The following is a 21,930-nucleotide window of genomic DNA, read 5'->3' on the forward strand; positions in this document are numbered from 1 at the left end:
CTTCTGTCAAACGATCCATTTTGCTGCAACTGGCCTTCAGACACATGCAATCCACTCGGAAGGTGGTCCAATGTACCGCATCCCTCGTACACCTGCAAGCTTAGGTCGGCGACCTCGGGATCTACAGCACGCAGTGATGATACATCTTCTCCTTGGCAGGATTCCAGTCTCCACGTGGTCAAGCACGAGATATGGTCCACTTGCAACCTGACGTTGGCGCTTCACACGCACCTTAGTCCTAGAAAGAAGAAAATGAGCAGCTCTAGCACCGGACTATGGATATTTGGATACACCGCACACGCATGCTAGTGTGTTATTTCCGTTCGCGTAGATGTGTACCACAATTTGCTGTTCGAGTCATCTGCGACGTCTTGGAGCTTTTCCACGCTGGCATGCGTGAGACTCATACGGGTGCTCGAGCGCCAGGGTCCAAGGGCAATACCAATTATCAGGTGAAGGAGGCCGCTACAAACAAGGGTAGTCCATTTGACGAGGAAGGCTAATGTGGTGGCGATATCATGAAGATTCATTGCAACAAGAGATGGACGTATCGTCACTCAATCAGCTACACTATATTTTGTGGCGCGGTCGCCCAAACCCGGCATTCAGGTACGTAGGGCTCACGCCAAATAGCTGGTTGGCTGACTTGAAACCGACTCTCCTCTTCCTGGCGAAATCAGGCCACTTCTATCGGCGCTGCCTGAGTTTGGTGGCTGTCCGAGAGCCCACAAGTCTTGCGTGAGGCTGGGCATCAAGTTCTAAATTCCCAGGTCAGAGAGATCGCCCGTGGATCTTTTGACCGAGCGGTTGGAGAAGCTTCGCAGGCTAAAGTCGCGGAGCCGGTGGAGGCTTTTAGTACGCTGATCAAGTGATGGGATGGCGATGTGGTGCAGCTCAGCCCGTTGAAGCTCGGTTCTGACAGGTGACAGAACTGGGGTAGCCTGCATTTGATGACCTTGCGAGTCTCCTGTCATTGTCTCATTAGGTCTTCCAAGTCGAAGTCCATTCATACCTGGAGAATGCACGATCTTATCTGCCTGGGCCCTGGGTATGCTGCCCAATGGCAATCCATGTCGGTGATCAGTCGCAGCTCGGTCTCCCCGATTGCGTCCAACTACCTTGTTTTCGAGTCCGATCGAGTCGGACAAAGTGGATTTGCGGCGACGGATAGACGACTGGTACTGGTCCCCAGCGAGTAGCTTGGACGTTGGGTAAATTAGCTTTGGAAGCGGCAGCGGCTGACTTGATGCAGAAGAACCCCTGTTCATATTTTGAGACCAGTAACGCAATCGCGCACCAATCGCGATTCCAAGTAACCGAAGACAACATGAAATACAAAATATGAGATATGATTAGGTATTGAACGGAAAACTGGTTAGTGGTTGGCACATTGCAAGTATTTTGGTGTTCATACAATGGTCTAGACTAAAGTTACAAGTCGGGCAATAGCCCCTCGCCTCAGGAAAGGGATCGGAATACTTCTTTTCTTTTTCGTCGATTTCTACCTGCTGATGGACCCCAGCTTGCGCATCGAATTTGAGAAGCCCCTTGTTTGCGCGCCCAACATGTTGTCGAAGACCGTCGCAAGCCCCTTGCGGGACAATCTCGGCTTTCGAGGGGCTGCGATTGCACGACTCAGGCAATCCGGCGGTCACCATGGAATAACTCATCGTCGAATATCATTCCTCGATGAATTGTAGTTTTTTTCATTTCTTGTGCATTATTTGACTGGGTTCATCTTTCAAGTTACACCAGCTGCCGCAACTTTCAGAGATGTATGGAGATAACAGCGTCGCGAACATGAACTTTGTAAGCCGTGCAGTCCCCTCTATGCCCTTACTTTAGGTACATCATCAAACTGACAGCATCAAGCATCTCTTCCTCAAGCTTCCTGTCGAGCTTCGCTTAATGATCTGGCGCCTAAGCCTTCCGAGGACCCGGATCGTATCAATTCGATGTAGCACGACCTCTCTCTTCGAAATGAACGATTCAAGCTGGGGGACCTCGCCAGCAATAATACCAGCCAACTTACACACCTGTCGCGAGTCGAGGCAAGAGGCTATGCGATATTATAAGTTGCGTTTCGGGGTAGCTGGTCCTCCCAAGATATTCTTCGATCCCCAAATAGACATACTGCACTTCGGCCCGGCGAAAGGATTCATGGCATCATCCGCGCAGTATTTTACCGCCTTGTCTCTATGCAATCCGACGGACTTAAGTGTCGTCAGATACTTAGCGATCGACAACTCCGTACTGGGCAATGGCATAGTCAAAGGCGCTGTCTCTAATTTGGCTGCCCGAGCCATCCGACAACTTGCAATGCGCATGCCTGAGCTGAAGGGACTGGTGTTCGTGCGAAACCAAGCTACTTCCATTACCATTAAAGAGGCGGAAGATCATTGCATAGAACTTCAGAGACTGATTGAGAGCGCTATGTGCGAAGTTGCTGGCGAGCTTCCGGACTGGGAAGCTCCTCCGTGGTTCACGGCAAAGATGGCATCAGGTACAAATGCTACGAAAGGTCGGGCTTGATAGATTCAAGAAAATAAAACCGGTTCAGCCATACAGGATTTGAGTAGTGTCGGGCTCCGATGATCCAATACCTTCGAGTCGCCATTTGAATTCCATGCAAATTCCTGAAAGCAGCATTGCGCCACAGTTGTCCGAGTGTCGAGAACACTATCCCGCTAGATTCGTGAGGTGGTCTTCCTGCGAACGCACACAGAGTACGTATGCTTGGGTTGATTTTAGCTGGAAATATCAGCCAATCTTTGTGTATGAGCTCAGCTTCCGCTTTGATGTATCCATGGATGGGTATGGCTAGCTCCGACAACATGGTATAAAGGTGAAGGGAGCTTCCAGCTGGACTGTATTTCTGTGTCAATACAACCACCATTTATTTCGACGCTGCTTTTATCCTATAAAATATGTCTCTTATTCACATCAGACCCAGGCCAGAGCCTAACGGACCAGTCATTAGAGCATTATTGCATTCCGGAGCTGCGGCGTTTATACGACGAATACTTCGGCAATGCGGTGCTCAATCATATCGACAGTTCTTGATTGAAATCTTGGCAGCGCTTTCACCTGAATCTGTACGGAGAATTTCGCTGTTCTGGGAGAGAATTGGATATAGTCACCTAGACTGTATCTACCTAGACGTCCGCAACAAGCTCTGGAAAACAGATAACTTTGCCGAGATGGTGAAAACAGAGGCTGCTATTGTACGTCTGCAAATTTGATAGGGTGGCACAAAAACATCGCTAATATGCAGTCTTAGATGCACATGTGGTTTGTAATAGCGGTCCTGGCAAGCGGCGATGGTGATGGCACGGAGCCTTTTGACGCCGTCGTGCTTGATCTTGCACGACGCAGCTACATGGAAGCTCAGGAGACATTTCGACAGGCTGGATCCTGGCTTTCGAAGTCACGATGAGTATGTTCGTGGTCTCTCGGGGTTCAACTTCCACGTCATCTGTGCTCATTGGCACGGCATGTTCGTTTTATGCCATCATTACCTTTCAAGGCTTTATAAAAAAATGCTGTTACTCTGATGGACTATTCTACAAACTATGTTGGATTTCACTTCAACGAATTAAATCCATGGTATCTGGTGTGAAGCTGAACACGTCCCTTGACGCACACGGGGCAAACGACGGATGGGGAACGGGCATTGCGGGCAGCACCATTCGTTGACCACATCCCCCTCCGCCTAGGGTGGCATCCTCAATCGACGCAATGTCTCAGCTCGAATGTTACAAGGATCCATGCGAGGCCCTGCTGGGCTGGTGGTGTCTGCCCAATTGCCCATCATCTTAGCGCTACCCAAAACAAGCTCCAGCCGCCCTTCCACGCGGCGTTCAAGGTTCGGTCGAGAACGGCATGCCAATTCTCCTAATTCGTCGCAGGTTGACCATGACGTGGTGTACGTAGAATTCGGGGTCCTTTCACCGACTTCCACTCCCTTGCTGTTGGTCGCTAATCGATGTGGGGCATTGACATTCGAAATTGTATATGTCTATGCCAGAAAGCTGCATATGCTTAAGCTGAGGATCCGCGAATGCCCAGTTTCATTTCTTATCAGGAGTTTAGCACACAGCCCAACGTCAGCGGGTTGAAGAATCAGATATATAAGGCTTGCGGTGTTCGAGGTAGGGCGCAAATGTACGACGTGAAGAACCTCGTCCAAGATCCCAACTCAGCAGCGACACGCTATTCTGCACTCACAACATGAACCCTTATCAACGACAATACCGAAGAATGACCGATGACGAAGAGAGAGCCTTCAGCCGGCTGTACCCGGCTGTCAGAGATGAGCTTAACGAACGCTCAGGGGTTTACACGTTCCAGGAAGGATCAAACATCGTCATCGAGTTGGCAGAAAATATCACAATGCCAAAGCAAAGATTCTTCAGAATCGTCGCAGAGTACAAAAGATTGAGAGCTCTTCGGCGCACTACCAGTCGCTGCACCAAACATTCGGCCTTTCGATCCTCTCCGCTGAACCCACACAATGACACCACATGACAACAAGCCGGAGACAAACACCAGAAGCAAATGTGAGGAAGGGTTGCTGCAACAATGCTACTGTTACTCATTGGAATGTGATTGCAGTCTCCTTGTTGGATGTGGGTGTGCACCAGCAGGACGGCTGCAACCTGACGTTTTCGGAGATATTATTCGTGTGGTGTGGGAAGAAGTTTCAGCAATCTCAGCAGATTCACACAGCCTCCAGTTGACATTGACTGACATAACCTTTGATCCCTGTAATGAATGCCACCTCAGTACATCCCTAGCCACACAAAAATGATCATATACAATTTCGCCCCTTCATCTGTTCGCTTGTTTGCGGTTCAAGAAAGGCCTGCGCTTCACGCCCGCAAGCTCTCGCTTAAGTAGACACGAACAGAAGTATACGGGTCGCATGCCGGCTTGACAGGATGATCACTGCGGAGCGGGGCTTCCAATGCCACCTTAATCCCCGAGCTCGGGGTCAGGCCGGGTTCCCCGGCACGGGCATGTCAAGGGTCGGTCCAACCGGCTCCCAATGGTTTCCCCGTCCGCTGCAGGTGGGACGCACGTCAATGTACGTCACGACGTCTCAACGTCTGTGCATACGTCCGTAATTGTGGAACATTTGCATGTCTGTCATGACATCCCGTGAACGGAGGTTATCTGTTTACGGTCTTGCCGCAGCATGCTTCCACTGAGAATGGAGCCGCGAGTATCTCGCACTCGGACTTGAGACGGCAGAAGCCAGCTTCAGCTCTAGCTAGGAGTTTCAAAACGACTTTCATGCTCGTTCTCATTCACTGCTTTTTCCCCTATCCTAGTCAAGTCGAAAGCAGGCTGGTCGGTCCGAAATCCCGAGGGTCTTATCTGTGACATGCTGGCGCCAGCGTGAGACAGAGTCTCGCACGATCCCAAACTTTCTAAGTAATTCCTGAGATTCATGTACATAATTCCACCTTCCGGCTCATATTCATCCTACATTAACCTCTAGTCACACCCCGCTCGGTAGCCAGATCATACTACAGATCTTCGCCTTTTAGCCCCGTGCATCTCAAATGCCCTTTCCAGCCGAAAGTCATTTCCCATTTTTGGCTAGAACCTTTCTCATTTCTTTGGAGGACAGAAACTTCCGTATATCATTAACTAAGTCATCGGGACATTCGAGAGCTGGAAAGTGACCGCCATGTTCATGCTGGCGCCAAAAGATGATGTTTGCAAGCTGCTTGGCCCAGTCCTTTGGACACTACAGACTCAAAGTTAGCGGATTAAACACAACGCATTTGTCTGTGTTGTACTTACTGGCAGGATCTCTCCTGGAAAGATGCTCACGCCCGTGGGAACCTTGAGATACCCGTCAAAGGCCTTATCAGCTTCCCGCTTATCTCCAAACGTCTCTCGGAAGAAGCGCAAACCTGGGGTTGCCCCTTGAATCCAGTGCATCATGACCAAGTTGATGATGTCGTCGTTGCTCAACGCTTCGGGTACATCGACCCAAGATTGAAGCTTCTCCACGAACCACGCCAGCAGACCGATGGGGGAGTCGCCGAGTGCAAAGCCCAAAGTCTGAGGCCGTGTTTCCTGCATGTCGATGTATGCGCTCTGGTCTCTGTGAAAGATACTGCGAGTCCTCAAAAGCCTCTTTTCGTACTTCGAGTAGAGTACCCCGGACATACGCAAGCGAAGATAGGCAAACGGCGCGGCACCAAAGGGGGCCGGGAACGTATTGAAATGTTGCGCTCGTACAACACTGGGGTGCTGAATTACCATCCAGCGAGTGATGAAAGCGCCAAGATCACCTCCCTGAGTTACGAACCAGGGGTAGTTCAAGACATCAGTCATTAGGACTTTGAACGCACTAGCGACCACTGCAGCGCCGACTCCCGACCTCAAGGGGGCAGGTGAGAAGCCAAACCCAGGGATGGATGGCACTATAACGTGGAATGATGGGCAGTTGTCGTGCTCGGGATCGGTCTTGGTCAATTTCTCAACGACCTTGCTCGCTTCAAGAAAGGAACCTGGCCAGCCGTGTACAAATAAGAGCGGGATGGCGTCTGGGTTGGGCGACTTAGTGTGGGTATAGTGCAGCGTGACCAGGCCATAATCAGGAACTTGAATCTTGACAAGGAAATGATTGAACGTTTTATTTATTCGCTCCTAGGGCTAGTTAGCCTTACAATCATGAAGAGAAAGTGATGGAGTCGAGACGCGGGGAACCTGCCTCCTGGTCTTTCCAGTTGTACTCATTTCTCCAATATTCCGCCAGTTCCCGAATGCGTGCAACCTTTGCACCTTGAGACCAGTCATCATCAGTGAAATCCGTTTGCTCTTCGGGAAATCTGCAGTAGAGAAGCTTCTGCTCCGTGACTTTCAGAAGCTCTGAATCAATAGTGACAGAAAAGGGAGTCGGATGGTTTAGCTCGAGTTGACAGTCTTCGACAGGAAGCTTGGGCAACATCATGCCCCGACCAGCTGCTCGGTCGCCGCTCCTATGGTTGTGGTACCAGAGTTGTAAGAAGATTGCTCGATTTGGAAGGTGGGTGAGTTTGAATAGGTAGAAACTCCAAATACCTCCCCGGGACAAAAATGCACAGCTAGACAAAGGGAACGTACCATTTATTCCGAAAATCCGAGTGCAAGGTTCTGGGGGATCAAACTATCAATGCATGAATCAATGTCACTGTCAACAACCCATAGCGCTGACGATACTTCTGTTGTTCCTGCGTTTCGGTCTGCTCTATTCCCTTTGCATTGAGTTGGCTTGCCGTTGTCCCGCATAATAGACCAGCCGAACCAATGACGGCCACGATTGGGAGTCGCAAATGAGACGAATATGTCCAGACAGAAGCTGGCGCCAGCTAGCAAACCGTGGGGAGATGAGAAATTCATGCAGCGCACTTGGTGCATCCTTAGTAATCGCCCTCTGAAGAAAGGATGAACCACTTCAACTGAAGAAAAAGATACCGCCTCGTGAGGGACCTGGTGTACTAGGCCACGTCACCTGATCTACTAAACTGCAGTGATTGAGGGTTTCCACAGCTTTGACTATCATCCAGACCACGTTCATCCTTTACTACGCCTGGCGCTTGCGCTTGCACTTGCACCTCCAGAATCCGGTACCCACCCGACCGATCGGGTCCTGCCGGCCGGCATCCGACCCCACTCCGGCTTGTATGTTTGGCTCTAGGTGTCGACCGGCCCGCAAATTGTCATCCGGGCCGAGACCGATTTGTAATGTTTTCAGCCATTAACCCCGCAGCAACAAGATACGCGATTATCGAGCCTTCATGACGTATTTCTGATGAGCAAGAACAGACTACGCACCTTGAGAGTTTGATTTATACCGGGCCAACGTCCGTCTAATATTTCTCCAAAGCCTCCCTAAGCATTTCCCTTCACTCTCCATCATCATCGCTACGGTGTATTTTTGTCAAAATATCCAAACATGAGTGGGAAAGAGTGCCAAGCGCTTGTGGTTGAGGCGCCCAACGGTAAACCATCGTTGGTCAGGAAGTCAATCCCGATTCCCCTCCCGGCATCTAACCAGGCTCTTGTGAAAATCTCACACATCGCACAGAACCCAACAGACGGCAAGTATATGACCCCAATCTTAGAAAGTGATGCATAATTCTCACATCGGCTCTAGTCCAGTCTTTTGACGGGAACGCCTTTGGCGATGGTGCGGTTCTGGGGTGCGACATTGTAGGGATAGTCGAAGAGACAGGTGATCAAGTGAACAAGCTCAACAAGGGCGACATCATCGCTGGGTTGATTTGGGGAGGTATGTTGCATTGGAAACGCAATATAAACAGTCCTGACTTTGGGATAGGAGAAATTAAAGGAATCGGAGGGTACAGCGAGTACACTGTGGCCGACAACGACATCAGCTTCCGGGTCCCGAAGAACATCAGCCTCGAGGAGGCGGCCACGTTGCCGCTTGCTTCCATGACCTCATGGCTTTCTCTGTTCTCCAAAGATTGTCTCGCGATTCCTCGAGACGGAGGAAAAGATACATCTGTCCTCATTTGGGGCGGTAGTTGTGAGTCTCCCCCCAACATCAGTATGTATGCGTTCCGACTAATGATAAATAGCGAGTGTTGGACTTTATGCAATTCAAATTGCTGCACTTCACGGGTTCAAGGTCATCACAACGTGTAGTCCACGCCACTTCGACCTTGTCAAATCCCTTGGCGCGAAGTATGCCTTCGATTACCACGACGACAATGTTGTCGAGTCCATCAAGCAAGCGGCACCTGGTCTCAAGTACGTCTTCGACACCATCGGCAACAAGTCCTCTTCAGGCTTGGCGTCTCGAGCAATCGATGAGAGAGGTGGCGGCGGCCTTTGCACTGTAAGACCCGGAAAGGCAAACACTGAGAATGTCACCAAGCAAACTAAGGTGACGGATGTGCTTGTCTGGACTGCCTTCTTTAAGGACCATCGCTACGGCAGTTTCCATTGGCCGGTAAGCCGTTCTCTCCACACGCGCACACCGTGGCATATTTTGCAATGACTGACCAAAATAGGCGCATGAGGCAGACCACCAGCTTGGGACTGAGTTCTTCGAAAAGCTTCCGGGTTGGGTTGAGGAGGGCAAGATCAAACCTAACAAGCCCAAGGTTATTCCTGGTGGCCTTGAGGGAGTTCACAAAGGATTCCAGGAGTACCGTGATGGCAATCTATCCGCTACGAAGCTCGTATATGCGCTTTGACACTTTTCTGATGGGTTAGAAGGCATCATGCTCGGCGTTTGCCCGGCATTTGTCTTTCAACGCAGCAGTGGTCTGATGTTGCCGGCCGAGTGATATGGAGGCGGATCGTCAGCAAGCACATTCAACTGTCATTGAATCAAGTGCCCGAACGTAGAAGACAAAACGGAGCATCGTAGTCAAATCTGGGACTAGAAAATCGGGTCTGCTAGAGACAAGAAAGTTGAGAAAACAAAAGTAATCATCATTCTGCTCTCCTGTCGCTTGTCATCAATCCTACTTTTACCTCTTCAGCCGGTGTGTCTGCTCGATACTTCGTGAGATTCTCATCCTCCGCCAATGCAGTCTTCTGAGGCGCGTGATTCAGAAGGACTGTCTTGCTCCCGTTTGCGCTGCTCCATTCCTTGCTCGACATGGCCAGGTCACTGCTCTCAGGGTACAGAATTGTCGTGAGAATTCTGCCAACAGTGAGTTGCTGAAGGCGACGTCGAAGAACATTAATAGTCGATGATTGAGAGATGGAAGTCACGAGCAAGAAGAGCATGATCGACAACATGACCAACAGTACAAGGAAAGCCGGGATTCCGAAAGCGTAATGATACTTGATCCTCCGTCCGAACACCTGGATAGAGATTTCGACGGCCTCTTCGGGCACGTTATTGATTGAGCCCAGCGTGCCCTTCGTTCCAACCACCGCTGAAGCCGCAAGATCGGTCCATAGAAGCTTGATGACATCTGAGATGCCAGTCGCATCCGCAGAAAGAGCCTGCCACCGTTCAAAGATGGGCATATTCGACGCACCAGCCAGATCGAATGGCCACTCCTTATTTAGTGCCCCTTGATTCGAATTGTAAGGGAAGAGAAGTTTCATCACACTTGATGGAAAGTCGCTACCGGGTAAGTTATACGTCGTTGACCCGAGAGAAGGTTCAAGCTCGCTGAGTGAAAGAGAGGCGGAATATCCTGGAATATGGAACTCCCGCTGCTTGACTGTTGAAATATTAGGCCGAGAAGCGTACTCGGGTGAGATTATCCCCCAGATGGAACTGATGCCATCCATACTGAGGCCAGAATCTTCCATACCCCAAAGCGGGTAGTCCTCGGGGCTGCTGTAGTTCTTTGGCATGATGGACGTGACCTTAAGACTGCCGAGTCCGTCAGTGCCGTTGGCGGTAAATGTGACTGTCTTTACTATTGCCCGCACAGCCGCGGCGCAAGAGTAAAGGGGAGAAGACCATTTGCTGTGGTTCTCATACACAGCCAGCTTGCTACCGCCATCAACCCTCTGGGGCACACCGCGAAGCAGGCCGCATCCAACGTAAATGTGTGAGATGTTGGCTAGGTCTGCGTTCCCGGCGCCGCTGCAAAGTATCTCAACGTCTGAGAAGTTTCTGTCATCGACGCCGAATGGGTTTGACCAGTTTGCAGCTGGGTTTGCACCAATAGTAAAATGGTTTAGATCCAGGTAACTGCCAAACCTGCCGATCCCGAGCCCTCGGTAGCTTGTAAGAACGTCTACGTCGAGCGGGAACTCTTTGCCCAGGTGGGAGTCAACGTATGACCATGCCTTCCTGCCGACAGTTTTGTTACTCGTCGCCGTCACGTTCAAATATGCCATAGTCCAAAAGTTATTGAGCCAGGCCCCTTTGTAGGCTCTTCCATCCAAGTCTGGATTTGCCTGTGTGTTCTCGCTGTTGTAGAATGGGTACGTGTGGTTGATGTTTACGAACCCCCCGCGGTCGGTGAGTCTGAGATTATCAATGCTCGGAAAAGGAACGGTATAATTGACTTCGAAGTCGAGCGTCAAGTTCAGCCCAACGCAACTCGTGATTGGCTCAATAAAAAGCAGGTCCTCGGACCAGCTAGCCCCTTGATCGATGTTGGTGGGTATGGTATGGTTCCGGAAACCAATACCCCCATTAGCAGCGTCAACAATCAGGCCTTCGACGACCTTGATGTTCGGGTCCATGATGTGGCTCTCTAGCTGACGGTATGCGCCGACAGCAACCTCGGTGCCGTTATCGACGAACGCCCGTCTCCTGGCGGTTAGCTGCCGCCATTCAATGTCGAAGAAGTTTGAGATTGTTGTGCGGTCTTTCGTTCCGCTAGAGAATATTTCCTTCGCGGTGGGGTTGATTTTGGAATCGATGCCGAAGGGCATAGTGAAGTTCAGGGTGCGGTTGCTTCCGCTGACAATAACGCTGCTCTCAGAGTAAGGGCAGGGTGCCGGGCCTTGATCCAGCAGGCTGTGACCCCAGCTACAGGTGCGAGAAAAGTTGTGAAGCCCTCTCTGCGATGTAGCTGCGCCGAAAGACCCGCTGTCTTTAATATACGAGAAGGATCCTAGCCTACTCCCGAGTGTATCGATCTCTTCATAAAGGCCCAGAGGAGTAACAACACCAGCGATGGCGATGAGGACTGCAATGATAGGGACCGCCCAGGAAATGAGAGAGATCCTGAGTCGGGCGCCGTGGCTTTGTACTGAGTCGGACTGAAGGATCGTGGGCCACCATGTTCGCTGGAGAACACGGCTGGCAATGTTCCTGTATCGTTTGTTGATTAGCAGGCATTACCTATTGGGTGCAGAAGGTAGCTGAGGAATGAAACGGACTTACCAAGTAGCCACTGTCTCTGTGTCTCGGAGAAAGCCCGCTAGGATTAGGGCGATCGCTGTCGGGCAGAAGATCTGAGCTACCAGCAGATCAGGGTCAATACTTGACTGCAAATCTCCACCATGGTGATTGGACTAAGTCAAAAAGAAATCTTACCGACAACGATAGCAGCTGCAATGAAACCAGCAACATATCCAATAGTGACTTCAATCATTTCGAAGGCGAGAAACGACTGACAAGCAGATAATGAAGACGGCTCTGGAAATGGAATGACGGTGTAAAGAAAAACTCCAAGAGGACAGAACACCGCGTGACACAAAAGAACCATCGGCGGCGGAGGCGGATAACGCAGCTAAATGCCCAACGGACCAGATACCTTATTTTTAAGCTTCTTCTTTCTGCCCTATCATGCCAAGAACGCCTCATTCTCGCGAGACGCCTAGCCTGATCATGGTTATCAGGGATTTGTCGTTCAAGATGCAACCCTGATTGGGTCAACTCCAGGCAACCTGCAAGCTAGCGCAAATTCGCGCTCTTTGCGATGACGAGATCATTCGAGCTGAACTTTTAGCCCTGCTTTTCATTCTTCATGTTCCTCGACCCTGGCTATTTCACCAATTGCTTGGGGGTACAAGCGGGGGAATAGACACCCGTTTCTGACATTTTTATGCTAGACACCCTATCCCTGCCAAGAATGGTATGGGAGTTTTGATTGTGGCAGGCTTGACCGATTGTGATTGAAGGGCACACTTCGTCCAACGGCGGACAGTCTCAGACCGCGTGGCCCGCGGAGAACGTGATACTGAAGCTGGTCAAACGATTGTTCACCATTTTGCCAGGATCTCTAATGGCAATGGTTCCATGTATTGTCGAAACTCTGATAGTCTTGCCTCGAACTTTGTGCAGTGTAGCTTGTTCTTCAGTTGCTATTCTAGGCTTCGGCTTTCCTTGCAGCGCTGCATGTAACTAAGTCGTATCCCACACTACATATCTTATTATTACACGCTCGAATGCAAAGAAAGTGTAGGTGTACTTTGCAAAATAGCAAATAAGAGCGAGTCTCTGGTGTCGCATGCGAGTACTATCTCACTGAAAGCTGGATTACGCTAGTACACCGGCGTATCAGGGGTGGTCACGTCGCTGATCAGAGCTGGAGATGGAAATTCTTGAAATAAACAATTAACCGGCGTCAATGTAACAGCTTCAGGGGGTCTGTTGACAATACCATGACGCCTCTCTTGCTCACTGCTGGTTCCTGGAAATCAACAATTAACTTTGGAAATCAAGAAGAAAGAAACAACCTCACACATATCCAGTAAAGTGCATAGCCCGTCCAGTAAGAGGGGAAAACACGGGAAAACTCAGTAAAAGCACTTTCACTGGTCCTTTTGTTAGCGAGAAAACTGCAGGGTACATATGGTAGGCCATGCCTCCTAGAGAAGATAAATAAGCAAGTTTCAAGTAACGAATTCGCCCCTTGTTAATTCCTTCGGATCGATATTGGTAAATCACCCATACGTCATAGTCGTAAGTATTGGAAAGTTAGGTAGGTAGACACGACATGCTGCATTGTTCATAAAGCCATTGCCGGTAAAGATTTTCCTAATGAAATAATCCAGTATGTTTCATCAGTTGAACGAGACACTCTCATTTGCACAGTGTCGGTTACGTCTGCCGGAGTCTGTTGTAATACACACGTTGCAACATTGCACGACCATCGGGTGAATTAATTGACGGACATCTCCTATGAAGGAAGCAATAAATGGGAAGTTTTATCTCTACCAGTTCGACGATCATCAAGGCATGAGCAGCACGGAGCTGGACGCACGTGTACGTCTTTCCAACGGATATTCTTGTTGTCCCATGATGACCATCTGAGATTGCTATTCGGTCCCCTTTGGATTGCTATGTAGCGACCTCTCTTCCGAGGAGCAACAGAGATGGGTTTGTTCCAATGACGTGACCAGGCCCGAATCGATTGACAAAATCCAATCAGTGATCCTATGAATCGAAGGTCACAATGTTCATCATGCACTTGAACTAAGCGAGCTAAAATCGCGACGCCGACAGTGGGTAGATAACGACGCAGCAAGCGTCCATATGTTCAATTTTGAATCAAAATATGTTCATAATCCATAAAACCCCCTGTCACCTCCCCTACACCTCTCAATCACTCGTAAGATCTCAGATGCCTTTGCGCATCTAAGAAGTGCCAGAGCAGCCGACGAAGTTGTTGCCGCTGGCACCGGTGTGGGTGATCTGGCCGGCCTGTCCGCAGCTGGCGTTGATGACGACACGGTCGGCGCCGGGGGAGCCTTATTGTACTCGTTAGTCGTGGTCAAACATTACACAGATGACGCTTTCCGCGGCAACACAGCCCAAGCCAAGGAACCGCGCAGCACAACAAGGCACATAAACAAACAATACTAACCTCCGGTGTAGACGCCGCTGGTCTTGATGGGGAACTCGTACCACGGGCCGCTGACGTCGAAGTCGAAGCCCTCGTAGTTGTTGTAGCGGTGGGGGTAGGTGGAGGAGCCGGCGACGGTGCCGGCCTTGACGTGCGTGCAGGCGGCGTTGGAGGCGGCGTTGACCTGGGCGGTGGAGTAGGTGGTGCTGCCGCAGGTGGTGGAGCGCTTCTCGATGGCCGCGGGGACGGCCGAGACGGCGAGGGCGAAGAGGGAGACGAGGACGACGGGGAGCTGCATCTTGACGGCGGGCGGGGGTTCCGAGTAGAGACTGAGAGGGAGTGTGTGAGACTGGCCTGGCGAGAGAGAGAGGAGACGTCAACCAGACATCGCGGGGTGGACCGTCTTTATACACGAATTTCACAATGGATGGGGAATTTTTGGACTTCCCGAGGGAGACGACTACACGAATATTGTTCCCCGTCATAGATGCAACGCACAATCACCGGTTTCCCCCCTCCTCCACCCAGCTGACGGAGCTGGGCAGACAGCTCATGAGCGGCGGCGCTGGGCGGAGGGGCGCGGCGATGATTGGGGTTGCGTTGCGCTGTCAGCGCTGGGTTTCCCTGTCGCGTTGTCGATCGCCGGTCACTCAAAGCGGAAGGTGTGTTGTTAGGATCTTATCGCATGGCCAGGAACGCGGCCGTGGTTGGTCGAAACCACAAGCGAACCCAGCAAGAAATAGCGGAAAATAGAAGCTAAAAAGCCAAATCACTCCTTATTGAACTGCCCTCTGTTCCTCCGTCTTCATTGGTGACTTGGGCACGGGGTGGAGGATGTCGTGCGCTAGTCAGGCCGCATCTACCGAACGGCATTGCAACGCCAACTTCTCATTCCTCCTGGGGCCAGAGGACAGGAGGGCGCCGTCGACGGCCCGGTGAGGAAGTCTCTCCCGTGTCTCCCGTGAATCCCGTTCCACCCACGCAGCGCGAATCCCCGCACTGGAGGAGGACCCCCTTGCCGCCCTGCGCACCCTGTGCACCCTGCGGCCACCTCCGATCCACCAGGGGGTCCTTATTTCTTAAGCAGCTGTCGAAATGGGTTTAAGCCCGGCGGTGGTGGAGTCCGCAGGGACGCTGCGATTGTCGGGCTGTCCCTATCATTCTGCCCACGAGGGCCCTGGGTTTGTTGTGAACCGGGCAAAACTTGGCTTTTAAGCGCGCTTCGGAGCTTGGGTGATTTCCTTGGCTCGGCTGTGAGAGGCTGGCATGATTTTACCTTCTGAATAGGGTTACAAGCGTGGATGCCATGTGGGTGCGTTCGTCTCATGGACTCGGAATCGGCAGAGGCTGGAGTGGGGAAGAAGCGAGAGAAAGGAAGGGGACTCGGCTTCTTGGGTGACGATGTCTTGGCTTTTTCGTGGTGGATCTCTGTTCAACGGCATGGGAAAGCGACCGTTTTATCAAGGTGTCTGATAAGGAGCATGGCAATTGAAGTCGCACCACAGCCGTTCTTGTTCTTGGTGATTGAATCACCACGATGATCGTATGCCCTGCTGGAGAAAAACAAGCTTGACAGCGTTCGTTGCTAATGGTGCAGGGGCATGTGCCGCTCACCCGATGCCTGGCAAATACCCAGAAACTTATTTCAATCGTCAAAAATCAACACCGGAGACGTCCGCTCGTCGTTCTCCAATGTTAAGCTTCTTAGCTTGCATGTGACAGTTTTGACTGCTCGCTGTTTGTTCTGCCCGCATCGGATCAAGTGCTGGATTGGGCATAGCATCCCTGAGACAAATGAGGTGTTTCGCTTGTGGCGGGGGAGGCCAACATCATCAACGCCGGGTTTCTGAGCATCTGGGAAGGTGGTAGTTATCCTGATCCCTTCGACTCGCAGCGTGTGGTGTGGCAGACGATATCACGAAGTGGCTTGATTGCGCGTATAGCACGGATGCGGCAATCATGATAGCTGGTCGGCGAGCGGCGAGCTCCTGGGCTGTGAAGACCAGAGATAGCTGGACGAGGAGTAAAGATGTTGAATTGAGAGATATGGGATTAGCGAAGGCGAACAGCAAAGAACGTCTATCGACATGGAGGAAATATGCGGTGAGACCGGGCGAGGTCGACCTCCTACACAGCTTAGGCAGATGCAAACACAGGACTCCAATCCTGCTCCTCCAACCACTTGGCAAGACTGGGAGGCTCAATCTTGACCTTCAGATCAGAAGGCCAAGTCAGCTTTTCCTTCCATCCTTCAACCTTTTCACCGAAGAAGCCGTATTCATCCACGAACAGGTGAGTCTGGGGAACCTCCAAACCCAAAGGGTCTCCAGCGGCTAACTCGTCCACGCTCTTCTGGACAAAGCCAAACTCTCGACCAGTGATGCGCGCAAGAGCGTCTGCCGTCTGAAAGCGCGACTGATACTCGTCGTACGCGGCAAGGATGGTCCCAGCCGGCTCGTCGACGACCAGGGCCCTGACGAACGGGCCCGTGCTCTTCGGCGCATCGATGAACGGCACGGCGACGTCGCCCGAGGTGGGGCCGTCGAACTCGGCCCGCTTGGTCTCGGGGTTCCAGCGCGGGACGAAGTAGGAGCCCGGGAGAATGTTGGAGTTGTAGTGCCCGATCAAAATTTGGGACGTCTTGGACCACAGGGCAGGATAGGTCTGCTCGATGTGCTTGACGATGTTCCACTTGCCGTCGTAGTGGTGCACATGCTTGAGCTTCCCGTGGCTTAGCTCATTGACACCAGGGAGGTTGCTGAAGACGAAGCGCTCCAGGGTGGGGATGTCTGCAGCAGCGGCAGCAAGGTTGTAGCCCCATTGCTCCTCAGTCTCTTGAGCGACCATGGCAGGGTGAACACCCTTTTCTTGGGCTTTCTGGGCGACAGCTGGATCTTGGATGACGCTCCAGAAGTCTGTGACGGCAAATATGGCAGTTGCGTCTTTGAAGGCTGCGCGCAGGTCTGTGACGGAGTCGAGAGAACCAGACACCATTTCCGCGCCGAGGTTGGCCAGCTCAGTGGCGGCAGCAGACGAGGTGTTGCGGGTGACTCCACGGACATGCCACTCGGATGCCAGCGATTTGTCGCCGAGAAATGTTCGAACAACAGAACCTCCTTGGTTACCAGTTGCGCCCAGGACGACAAGAATTTTCTTCGGAGCAGACATGATGAGGTTTCTGTGGAGGAGGACGTGAGATATTGGTGAAATTCTATTGGAAGACTGTAAATGCGATGATAATGCCGAGGATATAGAGCCAAGCTTGATGTAGTTGGCTTGTCCCAGCTATTATATCTGCATCTTGGAATCACGCAAGTCTGGCAGAAGTCCACGATATCGGAATCCTCTTGCCTAGTCAACGCCCCTTGGCGGAGAATTGGGAGGCGTCCACATGGTATTGAGTGCCAGCATAACGTTTGTATTGACGCAGATTACGAATGAGAGAGTAGTCGCGGAGTTTGTCAGCGTCAGCATGGCGGACTTCCGTGGCTCATGCCGTGGACGCGGGTGTTGAACATGATGGAGGAATGAAGACGCCGATTTGTGGCTAATTAGCCCCTCGGCGTGGGATAATTCGAGATGGAAAAGGGCAAATAGCGGGCTGACATCTCGCCGGCGGGGATTGGCTTGGCGGGATAAGGGATTGCCTTATGTCAGCGAACATCGGCAGCGCTGATATTCCGACCCGAGCGAGAAAGTCCAGTGCTAGGATCCACCTTACATAATGCGCCTGAGCTTGAGATGGTCCGTGTCCCAGCATTATATCAGCTGCCATTCAGGTGAGCTAGGGTGGAGGTTCGCAGTGGCAGCAGCACCAAAAGAAAGTCGCTGGGAGCAATTGGATGCGGCCCATTTAGCGTAACGGAGAACCTGAAGCTTGGGACTGAATGTGTGACGCGAAGCAGGGCGTCAGGGCTCCGCAAAACGCGTTTTCTTTGGATGCCAATCAAGCCCCAATTTCCTCTGCGCCTTGTGCTTGCCTCAATTAATTAATTGTCCTCAACACCACAACCGCCTACCCCATCGCCGCGTGTCACGACGACGACGACAATCGCATCGACACCCACCGCCCACGCTATCCACGTTCGTTCGCACTCTCTCAGCGGTTGCCAATCCACCCCTAAATGCCCTCGGGCCGTTCGCGATGCGCGTCATCAAGCCAACATGGCTGAGCCATAGCGGCGAGCAGAAGGACTTCGAGGTCTACAGCTGTCACGTCTCCGCCGACGGCAAGCGCCTCGCGACTGCGGGCGGTGATGGACATGTGCGCGTCTGGTCGACTGAGGCCATCTACGGCGATGCCATTGAAGGCTCCGAGAAGAAGCCGCGACAGCTCTGCCACATGAGCCACCACCTGGGCACCATTCACTCCGTCCGCTTCTCGCCAAACGGTCGCTACCTCGCTTCCGGCGCCGACGACAAGCTCATCTGCGTCTACCACCTCGACAAGAGCCCTCCTGTAGCTTCTTTCGGTAATGCGCCCTCCTCCATCGCGATGCGCCCCGCTGTTTGCAGCTCTAACATTGTCCTGCAGGTCTGGGCTCCGAACCTCCCCCGGTCGAGAACTGGAAGACATACAAGCGTCTAGTCGGCCACGAGAACGACGTTCAGGACCTCGCCTGGTCTTTCGACTCGTCCATACTGGTCTCAGTTGGTCTCGACTCCAAGATTGTCGTGTGGTCGGGCCACAGCTTCGAGAGGCTCAAGACAATCACCGTCCACTCCAGTCACGTCAAGGGAATCACCTTCGACCCTGCAAATAAGTTCTTCGCGACTGCCTCCGACGACCGAACCATCAAGATCTTCCGATTCACTCCTCCCGCACCGAATGCGACACAACATGACATGGTCAACAACTTCGTGCTCGAGACGACGATCAGCGCACCATTTAAGAGCTCGCCGTTGACGACGTACTTCCGCAGATGCTCTTGGTCCCCCGACGGCAATCACATTGCGGCGCCGAACGCCGTGAACGGTCCAGTCAGCTCCGTGGCCATAATAGAGCGCACGCGATGGGATAGTGAGATCAACCTCATCGGCCACGAGGGCCCGACCGAAGTCTGCATGTTCTCCCCTCGCCTGTTCCATACCGAAAACCCAGCCGACAATCCTGACAACAACGGCCTTGTTACGGTCATCGCATCAGCTGGTCAGGACAAGACGTTGAGCATATGGAACACCAACACCAGTAGACCGGTTGTCATCCTCCAGGATGTCGCTGGAAAGTCAATATCGGATCTGGCCTGGTCCCCTGACGGCGGAACGATTTTCGCTTCAAGTCTCGACGGCTCTGTGGTCGGCATCCAATTCGATCGCGGAGAGCTCGGATGGGTTGCCAACGCGGAGGAGAACGACAAGGCGCTGCAAAAATACGGGGCGTCGAGGAAGGGTATGGGTATCGCGGAAGATATCGAAAACCTCAACCTGGAGAATCAGAGCAAGGCCGGCGAGTCGAGGGCCGCTGAATCACGAATGGGTGCTCTCATGGGTGACGGTCCATCGAAAGATGCAGCACCTACGACGAACGGAACAAAGCCTGGCGGATCGGCGACGGGCACGTCAACACCGAAGCCAACCAACGGCAACGTCGAGCCTGAGAAGGAAAAGGAGAAGCCGGCAGAAGAGCCCGCAGACAAGTCGGCGGAGAGGGTCAAGGAGCTCAAGTCGCGGGTGACTGTTGGCAAAGACGGCAGGAAACGTGTGGCGCCTCTTCTGGTGTCTGCTTCTGGCACCGGTCAATCATCCCTCCCTCAGACACAACTTGTCGGATCTACCTCATCAAAGGCAGCACAGAACGACGCCCCGCAAACGATCCTGGATCTCGACAGGCCATTTGACGGTCTTCCCAAGGGAGGAGTTGCCGCCATGCTTCTGGGTAACAAGCGGAAGGTAGCGGCAATCGAAGGCGAGGAAGACGAAGAGCACGCGTCGAAGCGCCAGGCAACAACTGGTCCCACGGCAGTCGTGCTCAACGGTGTGGATGGAGCTGAGCCAGCTTCAGTCGTGCCAGCATTACATGGAGTCGTACCTACACCGGAGTACCTCCGTCCAGCAGTGCTAAACCCATCAATCGCCTTTGCACAGATTCGCCTCGCTGTTCCCAAGGTCAGAGCACAAATCGTGCGTCCCCTGGAGCGGGGTGTCCTGCTGCCTGAGAGTAGTACCGATGAGGCGTCCAAGGTACCGGAGAACATCATCCTGGAAGCTCGAAACCCAGTTCAGATTAGGGATCCATCTCACATTTCAGCTACCAAGCGTGGAACACTGCTGTGGCAGGATTACCTCCCCAGAGCAGTCATCTTGGTCACTGGCAACAAGACTTTCTGGGCGGCAGCTTGCGAGGACGGCAGTGTCTTCACATGGACACCCGCCGGTCGTCGGCTGATGAACCCAATCATCATGGAGTCTCAGCCCGTCATCCTCGACTGTCGCCACAATTATCTCCTGTGCATCAACGCTGTCGGATTATGTCACGTCTGGGATGTGCCGAGGCAGGCAGCTATTCACCCACCAGTGTCTCTTGGTCCGGTCCTCGAGCTTGCTACTACCACGCTGAACCTCAACTCCACGACACCAGGTCCTGGCATTACGTCGGCGCAGTTGAACTCGGCTGGACACATCGTTGTCACCCTTACCAACGGCGATGGCTATTACTATACCCGTGACGTGTACTGCTGGCAGAGAGTCAGCGAGGCCTGGTGGGCTGTCGGCTCTCAATATTGGAACAGCAACGACTCCGCTATTAGTGCCCTTCAGTCAACCGCCGTCGGCCCCGTCACACCCGCCAAGCCGAAGGACGCCGACACCGCCAATGTCTCTGCTGGTATCATCCCGTACCTCGAGCGTCACACTACCAACGAATTCCTGCTCAAGGGCCGCGCATACACCTTGCAGCGCATTGTTAAGATGCTGCTCTCCAAGGATGGCTTCGAAGGCTTTGAGTCGACGGTCAGCATTGCTCATCTCGAAAACCGCATCGCCGCCGCCTTGCACCTGGATGCGAGGGACGAGTTCCGTCTCTACCTCTTCATGTACGCCAAGCGCATCGGTGCCGAGGGTCACCGCGGCAAGGTCGAGGAACTCCTCAACAGTCTCATTGGCGGTATTCTCAAGGACAAGGACGAGAAGGAGACGGGACGGGGTTGGTTCAGCAAGGAGGAGGACATTTGCGGCTGGGACCGGAAGGAGCTGCTGAAGGGTGTCGTCATGATTCTCGGTACGTCTTACTACTATTATGTCTTCAATTCAAGTTTACTTACACGTCGCCACAGGAAAATTCCGAGAACTTCAACGACTGACGATCCAGTACGCCCGCCTTCTCGACCTGAACCTCGAGAGCGATGGTATGGACATCGAGTAAGAGGGGACCATGGAAGAAGAACAGAAAACTCATATCCTTCCCGCTGTATTAATGACGAGAACCAATTGTTGTATAGTATACCTGACATGATGAGAGAAAAGGGGTCGCCGAAAGGGCGCGGTAGCTGGGAGGAAGGCTTTTGGAGTCGGCGTACGCTTTGTGTAGGATGGGTTCGTTTTGTTGGTGGACACTGGGCGAGGAAGAGAACTACTTGTTTCGTTTCACCTCTCGTCGGGTCCTGGTCGTGAGGATAGTTTGAGCAGAAGCTCTGAATCACATATTCTTAACCAAGTTTGGTGTTGGGATCATTGTTTGTCGACATGCGCACTG

At 52.4% G+C, this 21,930-nt stretch overlaps 6 protein-coding genes across 6 annotated transcripts; 2 read left to right on the forward strand and 4 right to left on the reverse strand.

The window, feature by feature from the left end:
• Positions 1-5,587: 5,587 nt before the first annotated feature.
• Positions 5,588-6,351, reverse strand: EPHX1 (Epoxide hydrolase 1; the record flags this gene model as incomplete). Its single annotated transcript, XM_036633995.1, has 2 exons — positions 5,588-5,755; positions 5,812-6,351. 2 exons carry the CDS (start codon positions 6,349-6,351, stop codon positions 5,588-5,590), a joined length of 708 nt encoding a protein of 235 aa, XP_036499332.1.
• A 1,603-nt stretch (positions 6,352-7,954) lies between these two features.
• CGCS363_v002147 (Zinc-type alcohol dehydrogenase-like protein) lies at positions 7,955-9,221 on the forward strand (the record flags this gene model as incomplete). The annotated part of the gene is made up of 6 exons (XM_036633996.1): positions 7,955-8,010; positions 8,087-8,103; positions 8,156-8,290; positions 8,339-8,548; positions 8,601-8,974; positions 9,036-9,221. The coding sequence occupies 6 exons, from the start codon at positions 7,955-7,957 to the stop codon at positions 9,219-9,221; spliced, it is 978 nt and encodes a 325-aa protein (XP_036499331.1).
• A 241-nt stretch (positions 9,222-9,462) lies between these two features.
• Positions 9,463-12,044, reverse strand: CGCS363_v002148 (uncharacterized protein; the record flags this gene model as incomplete). The annotated part of the gene is made up of 3 exons (XM_036633997.1): positions 9,463-11,761; positions 11,834-11,909; positions 11,987-12,044. The coding sequence occupies 3 exons, from the start codon at positions 12,042-12,044 to the stop codon at positions 9,463-9,465; spliced, it is 2,433 nt and encodes an 810-aa protein (XP_036499127.1).
• A 1,988-nt stretch (positions 12,045-14,032) lies between these two features.
• Positions 14,033-14,538, reverse strand: RNF1-1 (Guanyl-specific ribonuclease F1; the record flags this gene model as incomplete). The annotated part of the gene is made up of 2 exons (XM_036633998.1): positions 14,033-14,145; positions 14,262-14,538. 2 exons carry the CDS (start codon positions 14,536-14,538, stop codon positions 14,033-14,035), a joined length of 390 nt encoding a protein of 129 aa, XP_036499333.1.
• Positions 14,539-16,376: 1,838 nt separating this feature from the next.
• Positions 16,377-17,408, reverse strand: NMRAL1-5 (NmrA-like family domain-containing protein 1; the record flags this gene model as incomplete). Its single annotated transcript, XM_036633999.1, has 1 exon — positions 16,377-17,408. The coding sequence occupies one exon, from the start codon at positions 17,406-17,408 to the stop codon at positions 16,377-16,379; it is 1,032 nt and encodes a 343-aa protein (XP_036500337.1).
• Positions 17,409-18,384: 976 nt separating this feature from the next.
• Positions 18,385-21,600, forward strand: HIR1 (the record flags this gene model as incomplete). The annotated part of the gene is made up of 3 exons (XM_036634000.1): positions 18,385-18,712; positions 18,775-21,456; positions 21,512-21,600. 3 exons carry the CDS (start codon positions 18,385-18,387, stop codon positions 21,598-21,600), a joined length of 3,099 nt encoding a protein of 1,032 aa, XP_036500338.1.
• Between the last annotated feature and the right edge of the window lie 330 nt (positions 21,601-21,930).

The sequence above is a fragment of the Colletotrichum siamense genome (assembly GCF_013390195.1).
Source record: "Colletotrichum siamense strain Cg363 chromosome Unknown KSG_Cg363_contig02, whole genome shotgun sequence".
NCBI classification, from domain to species: domain Eukaryota; kingdom Fungi; phylum Ascomycota; class Sordariomycetes; order Glomerellales; family Glomerellaceae; genus Colletotrichum; species Colletotrichum siamense.